Source organism: Phodopus roborovskii, unplaced genomic scaffold, assembly GCF_943737965.1.
Source record: "Phodopus roborovskii unplaced genomic scaffold, PHOROB, whole genome shotgun sequence".
Taxonomy (NCBI): Eukaryota; Metazoa; Chordata; class Mammalia; order Rodentia; family Cricetidae; genus Phodopus; species Phodopus roborovskii.
The window spans coordinates 2,141,116-2,151,514 of record NW_026125554.1 but is presented as its reverse complement, the minus strand read 5'-3'; the positions used below and the strand labels follow the sequence as shown (position 1 = coordinate 2,151,514).

General features: G+C 54.2%; 1 protein-coding gene across 1 annotated transcript; it reads left to right on the top strand.

Annotated features, from left to right (window-relative positions):
• Positions 1-353: 353 nt before the first annotated feature.
• Bsg (basigin (Ok blood group)) lies at positions 354-7,524 on the top strand. The gene is made up of 8 exons (XM_051177459.1): positions 354-465; positions 4,314-4,661; positions 5,332-5,488; positions 5,582-5,664; positions 5,751-5,890; positions 6,138-6,414; positions 6,809-6,833; positions 7,040-7,524. Exons 1-8 carry the CDS (start codon positions 399-401, stop codon positions 7,101-7,103), a joined length of 1,161 nt encoding a protein of 386 aa, XP_051033416.1. The 5' UTR covers positions 354-398; the 3' UTR covers positions 7,104-7,524.
• The last annotated feature ends 2,875 nt before the right edge of the window (positions 7,525-10,399 follow it).

Below are 10,399 nucleotides of genomic sequence, written 5' to 3'. Positions count from 1 at the left end.
TTCCAGGGCAACCTCCAAAGCTACACAGAGAAGCCCTGTATCGAAACCGCCCCCTCAAAAAAAAAAAAAAAAAAAAAAAACCAAAGAGGGGGACTTGAATCCACCAGGGGAGGTTCAGGATCCAGGTCTCAGCGCGTCGTGGGTGTGGCCTTGTGGTCACGTGCCAGCGCTCCCCCCCCCCACTCCACCTTTATGCCCCCTCTCCCCCACCCCACCCCCAGCTTCCACTGCGCGAACTCGAGCGTAGGACGCTGGGTACGTGCCTACTCGTTGTGCGCCAGACGCCCCTCCCCGCGACGCCGCGTACGTGCGAGCGTGCGTGCTTGCGCGCATGCGTGCGCCCCGCCCTCCCTCCCTTCTTATAGAGCCGCAGCGGGGCCGCGCTTGGACGAGGCGACATGGCGGCGGCGCTGCTGCTGGCCTTCGGCTTCGCGCTTCTGTGTGGCCAAGGCGCCTACGCAGCGGGTAAGGCCTGGGGCTGCGGGCACGGACCTAGGCTGAGCCCCAGACTTGGGGGACTCAGTGGTGTAGGGAGCCACAGCTTTGGTTCCTTACTAGAGGGGGAGGAATAACTGGCCGTGGGTGACCCTCGAGTTGACCCCTGACCTGGGTTGGGCGACAAGGGAGGGAGGTGATTTCGGGGGTGCGGCCCTGGCGAGAGAAATAAAAGGTTAGGGGTCTGCGGGGCTCTGGAGAGGTACTCTAAGGTTGGGGGAGCCGGGGATAGAGGGAGCCGTCACCTTGCGGTAGTCCCCACCTGGGCATGGGCTGGGAGGTAATCCAGAGGATTTGGGATATAGAAGTAAGCGGAAATGATCCCAGGTTTGGCATAGCAGGGGATGGAGGGAGCCGCTGCCTTACTGCCCCTACTCCTGGAACTGGGAGGTGACCCTGGGGTTTTGGGCTACAGTTGCGACTATATTTGGCCTCAGTTTGGGGGCGTTGGGAAAGGTGTGGGTGGAGGTGACCCTGAGGCTGGGGCACAGTAAGGCCCTGGGACAACACTTCTGAGGTTGAATATCATGGACGAGCTACTACTGTGTCGTTAACACTTGGATATCAGGGCTGGGAGGTGACCCTGGAGATTGGCCGCCTCCTGGTTTACGGATGGAGTGGGGGCAGGAGGATAGAAAGGAGTTCCCCATCTGAAAGACAGGTCTTCCAAGTAGTCATGGGCAGGAGTGAATGAGTTGCAGGACATCTGGGAGAGGTTTGTGGCATTTTGGGGTAAGGGACAGCAGTACTGCAGGTAGCTTCCTTCAGATTTGGGGAGAACTGCGAGCTGAGGAGGCTGCCACTGTAGAGGGGGGTCCCTGCCTAGGGAACATGTCAGGAAATAACTCCAAGGTGTCCCTGTTCAAGGAACAGGGTAAGAATGACAAAAAAATCCCTAATTTGGGGAGGGTATGAATGGATGAGAGGCAGCCTCTTCTGAAAGGTTTGGGGGAACTGGGCGACTAGAGTGGAAGGAGCTACCATTTCAGTGTATCTAAACTTGGGGGACCAGGCAGGGAGACAGTCCAGGAGATGTTGGGTACAGGAGTACCTGGAAGTGATGTCTCCAAGATTGGGCATGAGGGTGGCAGTGAGGTGACTGGGAATTGGGGGACGTGTCCTTGAGGTTGTGATAATGGAAACCAAACCACAAATAATTTGGTCTCTCCACCCAGAGAAAAAGGTTGGGAGACAACTTGGTGGGTGGGTCAGGGGCAATGGTCCTGATGCAGGGCATGGGGTGGAAGAAGGTGCCACATGTATGTTTCGACGTAGTGAGTGGAGGGCTACAGCACTGCTTGGGGAGCCTGGAAGAATGAGAGTAAGTTGGCCATGGGATGGAGAATAGCTTTGGAAGATGTGAGTTAAGTTTAAAGGTTCCCTAGGTATGGTGTATCCCAGTCTTGGAGTCCTGGGGTTGAGTAGAGTCTGTTATGCTGGTGTTGTTATCCGGAGGTTGGGTGGGGAGATCTGGGAGTGGCAGTTCCTTTCCCTAAGTTTGGAAGAATCTCAACTAGATCATCAGGTGTCCCCAGCTGTCTTTATCCTCGTTGGAGTGACCTCCCAGGCTTGCCGTAGTCCACAGGGGCTATATTGGTCATCCCTGGTTCTTGACAATGGCCAGTGTCCCTGACCCTGGGAGAAGGAGATGGAGGTCCCCTCTGGGCTGGAATCAAAACTCTAGGGTGCTCAGCTGATCTAGGACTCCTTGAGTCACGGTCCCAGGGACTTGTTGGATTATCATTCTTCATGAGATTTCTGGTGGCTCAGCTTGCCCCCACCCTGGAGTCTGGCTCATTTGAGCTTTAGGTTTTTGCCTGATTGGGGTTCAAAAGAGAAACTGAGGCCAAGGTGGGGAAGACTGGTATTCAAGGTCATGGCAAGGTTGAGTAGAGAAGGCAGTGTAGCAAGCAGGCCTGGGCTGCTCTCTTGCCTACTCCAGACAGAGCAGGCAAAGGGCAGAACCAGCTGTACTGGAGAAGTGGGGTACATGGCTGCCACCCCCATCCACAGTTGAGTTGGGAGGGGCCTGTGCCTGGCAACAGTGTCCTGGGTTAATCCTGACCCACTTTTTCCTAGTCCCTCTTCCTCATCAAAACATCTTGAGATTCCCCCATGAGGCTGGCTCTTGGGTATAGATAGCTGCCCCCGGCAAGGTGGATACAGCTGATAAACTGCTTTGTACAGGCTGCAGTTCCCCACCCTGCCTGGGCACAGGCCCAGTGGCTTCCTGCCTGGGGTTAAGTAGACCTTTGCAATGCCAGGGAGCCAAGCACAAAGTATAGCTTGCAGGCAGGTCCCAACCCTTCCTGGGAACAGCCCAAGAGCCAAACAGCCTGGGCAGGTCCCAGGTCAGCCTGCAACGTTCTGTTTTCACTGTGCTCTGACATTCCTGTTTTGTCTTTCTGGTTGTGTGAGGCTGGGGTTTGACACTAGGGTCTCTTACAGGCTGGTGTGAGCATTCCACACCCCAGTTGCACACAACCTAGAGTGCACTTGGCTTTCCCAGTGGTCACACAGCCTGGGATAGGTGCTGAGTAGTAGGAGGGTGTGGGTTACCCTTCAGAGCTGCGGTGCCTCCCCCCTGCCCCCCCTCCTGCACCCTGTGGTGCTGGCTTGTTTACCCATGGCCCAGTCTGGCCCTGCTCCCACCTGGCTATGAGTGGGCAGGGAGGAGAGGGCGCTGTTTTTAGATGGAGGTGACAGCTTGAAGCTGTGGGCTGCAGGTCATGTGACCAGACTCCAGCTTGATTTCTCAAAGGCCCTTGATTGGGATCAGGGTTATAGGTCACCTTAGTCACCCTACCTGGAGGGCTACACCCCAGTAGTATCTAGGCACTCTGTGGGGAGGTCGGTGACAGATGCCAAGGAGTACCACAGGGTACCTTACATGCCTGAGACTAGATCATGGTCCACCTAGCAGGTTCTAATGGCCTGGCATGTGGCCATTCAGCTCCCAGACCCTGGAACATGACATCCATGCCCCAGATGGATGGTACCCATGATGTCTCTTTGGAAACCCAGCTGGGGGCACCCGCCTTTCCTGACTGTTAGCCCTAGGTGAAGTAGTGTTGGTACAGACATCCTGGAGCAGTGGGCAGAGAAGGGGAACCAAAGGAAAGGGCCAGACTGGTCTCTCCTGCTCTGACATGCCATACCCACTCACCTGGAGCTGCAGGTTGGCTGGTCTGGGAGATCTCAGCTCCAGAATGTAGGTTATTAGGAAGCCATATCCACCAAAACTGCTGTGTTGTCCCTTCCCCAGGGGCCTTGGGGCCACCTAGATGGCAGGTGCCTATCTTAGTCCCCGCCCCACAATACAGGGCCTCAGGACCCAAACCCTTATCCTTGTACCTTCACACACATTCACCTCTTGTAGGCATGCAAGGACCTGCCTTCCCCCAAGGACATGTGTTTGAGGCAATCATACAGGTCTGAGTGTCCTGGGTCCTGATATAATGCTGAAGGACCCTATCTTTTTCATTTTGGAGACAACGTGAACTATATAGTACTCCTGCCTACACCTCCCAAGTAACACCTGGCTCCTGTTCTATTTTTCTTGTGTGTGTGTGTGTGTGTGTGTGTGTGTGTATGTGTGTGTGTGTGTGTGTGTGAGAGAGAGAGAGAGAGAGAGAGAGAGATCAGAACCACCTTTTCCCGGCCCTTTGTGTTTTGTTTTTTCCACCTAATTTCCTGCTTCTCCCATGAGCAGAAAAGAGATGGAGTGTGTTGTGTTTGCTCCAAATGGGCCCCCTAGTGGTTGTCCTTCCTGACAGTCTTCCCTCTCTCGAAGTAACGGGCACTAACCTCTCCCATAGCTGGCTTCCTCAAGGCGCCACTGTCCCAGGAGCAGTGGGCGGGGGGCAGCGTGGTCCTGCACTGTGAGGCTGTGGGCAGCCCCATCCCTGAGATCCAGTGGTGGTTTGAAGGCAATGACCCAAACGACAGCTGCTCCCAGCTCTGGGACGGTGCCTGGCTGGACCGAGTTCACATCCATGCCACCTACCGCCAGCATGCGGCCAGCACACTGTCTGTGGATGGGCTCGCCGTAGAGGACACAGGCACCTACGAGTGCCGGGCCAGCAGTGACCCTGATCGCAACCACCTGACCCGACCACCCAGGGTCAAGTGGGTCCGTGCCCAAGCAAGCGTGGTGGTCCTTGAACGTGAGTGGCCAGAGCACCTGTTCTCTGTTCACCTCTTGTGCCACCCAACCCTGGCTCCCACTTGGTAGAACCAGATGCAGCAGTACCCTACTACCCATTACCTACCTGGGGATGTGCGTAGGCTAGACACTCCTCCATTTCACCTTGCTGGATGCAGGCTGGCCCTGCTCTCCTGCAGGTGGGTCCTCTGCTCATATCCTGTTGTTTTCCACCCTGACCTTCTATCCTGTTCTCTGTGCTTCTGCCCTCCTAGATCTTGGCCTCCCCTATGTGTTTGTCTGGTTGGGGTGGGGTCTGCTGCCCAAGTGTCCACTCTGTCTACTAGAAGCCTGAGAGGTCCATCCAGGTGGCAGGCTACCCAGATCTTCTGGGGCTTAGTTTCCAGTTCTGACTGAAGACAATGTGAGACACCCACATGGTTTTGCTAAGTGGAGCATTGGGCCTGGTGCTCCCCGTGAAACGCATGGCTGTGAGAGCGGCAGACTGGGCTTGGGCAGCCAAATGTCTTACCTTGGAAATGGATTTCTAGTGGGATATTAGCTTGCCTTAGAAGTTCGGGGCTAGAAGTGTCAGCCACTGCGATTCCAAAAGTAGCCCTCATTGGGGGTATGGGCAGTGTAGGGCTGAGCCCCTTAGACCCTGAGCTGACTCTGTTCCTGTGGCCTCTCAGCGGGCACCATCGTAACCTCCATCCGCGATGTCGACTCCAAGACACACCTTACCTGCTCTTTGAACAGCAGTGGCGTCGACATTGTTGGCCACCGCTGGATGAGAGGTGGCAAGGTACTGCAGGAGGACAAGCTGCCTGACCTGCAGATGCAGTACACGTGAGTCAGTCCATGTTTCTTAGAATGCCATCCCACACCTGCATGGGAAGGTGGCCACAACGACTTGCAACCTTACCACTCTGTCTCCTGCAGGGTGGACATGAATGACCGCTCTGGGGACTATGCCTGCATCTTCCTTCCTGAGCCTGTGGGCAGGGGCGACATCCATGTGGAGGGTAAGCTGGGTAGCCAGGATGTGGCTGTGTGTGGGCCAGGAACAATTTGCGGGCTTGGGCACCAGACTTTCCCTTCATCCTCCCAGGGCCACCCAGGATCAAGGTCGGGAAGAAGTCAGAGCATTCCAGTGAGGGAGAAAATGTGAGGCTGGTCTGCAAGTCTGATTCATCCCACCCCCCTATCACTGAGTGGTCCTGGTTTAAGACCTCTGACTCAGGGAACCAGGTGAGGGCTGTGGTAGGAACATGGGTTCTGAACACGGGACAGCAAAAGAGGGTCCAGGGCTCCAGGAAAGGGAAGGCTGTGGGAGACACAGTACTTCAGGGTGGGGAAGGGGACAATGACATGGGGCTATAATGGGACATGAGGCTTCAGGGATGGCTGGCAAAAAGGGTCGTGGAGGGGTATTGTGGGGCTCCTGGAACAGTAAGGAAAAGGCTGTGGCAGGACATGACGAGCCCCTCTTCCCCAGCTGATCACCAATAGCTCTGACAGCAAGTACGTCGTGACATTCACAGCTGAGAAATCAGAGCTGGCCATCAGCAACCTTGACATAAATAGCGACCCTGGTACCTACATGTGTAATGCCACCAACGCCCAGGGCAGTGTCCAGGAGAAAATGACACTGCGTGTGCGAAGCCGGCTGGCTGCCCTCTGGCCCTTCCTGGGCATCGTGGCTGAGGTCCTGGTATTGGTCACTATCATCTTCATTTATGAGAAGCGACGGAAGCCGGACCAGTCCCTGGACGGTGAGCATCCCTGGGTCTGGGTGAGTGGGTGGGACACCCTCATTGTGTCCACCTAGGGGAGAAACATAGTCTGCTCATAGCTCCTCCTTTCTCCTCCTTCACTTGGCCACAGCTGGTATCTTCTGTTGTGAGCTCTCCTTTGTATCTTGGGCAGCAGCTGTATGGGGCTATGGGTGCCTCCAGCTGTGGGCTGCATGGCGAGCGTGGGGTTTGGGGTGTGTTGGCCTTGCCATGTGCCAGTCACCAAGTGCATGACATCTGTGCAGCTCCTTGTGGGTGGCAGTGTGGGGCAAGGTTCAGGCCAGCCAGACTGAGGGAGGGAGCGGGGCTGGAAGAGCCTTAGTGGGTGCTGACGCCTGTCCTTTTTTTCTCATGTGGCTGCTCATCATCGCAGAGGATGACCCTGGTGCTGCTCCACTGTAAGTCAGTCCAACTCACTGTGGGCCCCAGGGAGGTGCTGTTGTCCTGTAGAAATGGGGGGGTGTGTGTCCAGCATTCATTGTGTGCATCCGTCTTTCATGGACTCAGTGGGCTCAGGGAAGGCCAACTTGCAGACTCTCCTTCCAGTGGGGTTGAGGCCAGTCCTGAGCCTCTGAGAGTGCTAAACCCTTTTCTGTGTTCTCAGGAAGGGCAGCGGTCATCACATGAATGACAAGGACAAGAGTGTACGCCAGAGGAACGCCACTTGAGTGGCGGAGCAGGTGGGGTGGGGGGGGGGCACCTGGGCGCCTAACCCCAGCCCAGCATCTACCTCCACTCCCATCTTGTCCCATCCTGTCCCAACCCACGCCCACCCACCCCAACCTGCTATCCCAACCTGGGTGAAGACAGAGCCTCACCTTGCAGAAGCCCACCTGGAAGAAGCAAGCTGCCTGCAACACCCGTTTCTAGTGCAGAGAATCTGTTGTTTTCATTTTTCCTTCCCTTTTTAATTGCGTCACTACAGCCCTGTAGAATGGGGGAGTAGGGCCTTGTCCAGAGGCCAGGCCAAACTCTGACTTATTGGTGGGGGGGGGCACCACCTGCTCCCTTGTATGGGACTGCCCATCCCCACCATGGGCAACATGGCTGGGTCTGCTGGGACCTCACAAATAAAGACCTACCCCACCATGTTGTGTTCACTGTGTGGGGTCCCCAAAGCCCATCTTTATGGGAGAGTGAGTATTGAGATCAGGGCTTGGGATGTAGACATGAAGGATATCCGTAATTCTTTAAGTTTAATTTTCATTTTGATTTTTTGAGATAGGGTTTCTATGTGTATCTCTGGCTGTCCTGGAACTTGCTCTGTAGACCAGGCTGGCCTAGAACTCAGAGTTTCATCTGCCACTGCCTCCTGAGTGCTGGGATTAAAGGTGAATGCCACCACCCAACCATAAAGTTATTTTCACTGTTCATAACTGATTTTACTGCTGCTAGGGAATCATAATGTGGATATATGAAATGCCACCCCTGTGAAAGTGTCCTTTGACATGCAAAGGGGTTGAGAGCCACCGTGCCCTAAGGTGTTCAAGAAAACCTGGCCTCTTGAGGGCACTGTTGACCACTGCTGGTGTCCTATGTTGTCCTCTGGCCTAGTACTGATTCAACTGTTGGACACCCGCCTTCTAGGAAGTGTGCTGGGTCCACAGGATCAACAGGCAGCTTCAAGCCACGCTGGTTTTCAAGCTTAAGTTTTGAACATTAGTGGGGACAGGTGTGCATGTGGGGTGCTACTGCATAGTTTGGCTCCAGAGAGATGGGACCCTGCAGCCAGCTTTGGTCCCATCAGAGTATATCCCAGAGTTGGTGTTCAGGGGAGGCAGGGCCTCTTGGGCACTGGGAAGCCCTCTCTGCCTTTCAGCCACCAGATGGCACTGTGCCTGTGTCCACTGATAAGACCTGTGCCCCTCAGAACCAAGCAAATGGCTGGGATATCAGCAGGCGCACCTGCAACTGGATATGCCTGGGCACCTCACTGCTTTGAATCCCTTAGAACAGGATACAACATCCTAAGGCAGAGTCAGCCCTGCCTATGGTGTACCTGGGGCTCTCTTCATAAAGCAACCCCCCACTCACACAATTGCAGGTGCAGCCCCAGCCACCAGGCTTTTCCTCTGGAGCCCCAAGGTGGTCATTGAGGCTCTAAGCCTGTGGATCTTACATCCAGAAAGCATAGGGCAAGGTGAGGGCCTCATCTCCAGAGCAATACTCTAGGGGTCATATTTACAAGTCATCCAAGTATTTTCCCATACAACCAAAGCTTAGTGAGTATTGGCTGCTTCTCAGGACAGTATGGGAGTAAATGTTAATCCCTGTCCTGTGGCCTGCTCAGTTTCAGAGATGGGCACAGGGTCATCTTTGTCAAACATTTAAAACAATGTGGAACTGGCCTATGGGGTCCTCCCTGGGAACCATAGGGTCTCAGGAATCCCAGCCCCCAGCTGGCAGGCAGAGACAGGGCCTAGGGCCTTGGTAAAACAATGACTCATTGATGGAGCTGGACCCCAAGGGGACCCAGCAGCTGGCAGCTCGCTTCTGCTCCAGGCAGACATGGCTGCCAAGCTCTCCCTCTCTAGTTCCTGGTCCACTTCATCTGCCCAATCCTAGCCCATAAGGATGGTATACTGCTGGACAGGGGGGCCAGGCGGTCTTGCCTGGACCCCTCCATCCTACAACTAAGGAGGATCCCAAGGTCCAGGGAAGCCAAGCAGGATAGCACAGCTGAAGTTTGAGAAGGGGTCCCACTATGAACCAGATGTTCTATATCCCCACTGGGACCTGAAGGAGGAACACCTTGGCAAGCCTTGGGTGAACAACAGGCTGGTGTGATGCACACCTGGTCATCTCAGCACTCTGAAAGTGGAGACAGAAGAATCAGGAGTTCAAGATAACCCTCAGCTACATGCTGAGCAAAGTATGTAGCCACAGACACTCACACTCCCTGCTTAATGCGCAGATGACAGGGAAATTGAGACTACAGGAAGATGTGCAGTAGCCACCTAGGCTGTGTGTGGGTCAGAACCTGGGAGTCAATTCCTTTCCTGAGCCTTACCCTTAAGCCCAGGAAACTCACAGTCCAGACCCTGCCAGCCAAGGCTTAGTTCTGTCTCCATTCAAAACACCCAGAATCCTAAATATAAAATGACTGGTTAGTGCTTGGAGGGTAGACAGAGGGACTGGGGGTGAGGAAGATCAGAGAAAACTAAAGGAGACCCTTGGAGCAAATGATCTGATCTCTAGGGTCATCTGTTTGTTTTTCCAAAGGTGATGAGATTGGGGGAGGGCGGTTATAGGGCTGAGTGGAAATTAAAGGTGTGCACTACTACATTCGTCCATTGATTGATTGGCAGAGTCTCACCAGTTGGTCTGCAATTCACTATGTAGTTCAGTATGGTCTTAAATTGAGAGATCTATTCACCTTTGCCTTGAGTGCAAGAGCTGGGATTAAAGGCAGGGACCTCTATACCTGACACAAAACAAATTGGAGGAGGAGAAAAAAAAAAAAGTGAAGAGGGCTGAGTGCCTTAACAGCATTTATTGCTCTTGCAGGGACCCTGGATTTGGTTCCCAGTATCTGCATGGTGACAAACAATCCATAGCTCCAAGCAACTCCAGCTCCAGGGAATCCAACATTCTCCTCTGGCTTCATGCTTGCACATTGTACACATACATGTATGCACATCAAATAGATAAATATATTTAAAAAACAAAAAGCTAATTAAATAAGGTGGACAGCTCCTGAGGAATGGCACCCGAGATTGACCTCTGGTTTATACACACACACACAAATTCACAGTCCAATCTGAGACTGCAGCCCTGAGTCAGATACTTACTGAATATTGCAAAAACACTGGGGCAGGTGTGAGAATATGTCTGCAGAGAGCCGGCAGTCAGGTCCAGTTCCTACTCATTACAGACACCTGACCCACAACAGAGCATCAAGACCTCCTAGGGCAGACACAGACCAAGATCCCTGAGTCCTAGCATGCTCTGTGACCCCTGGGCT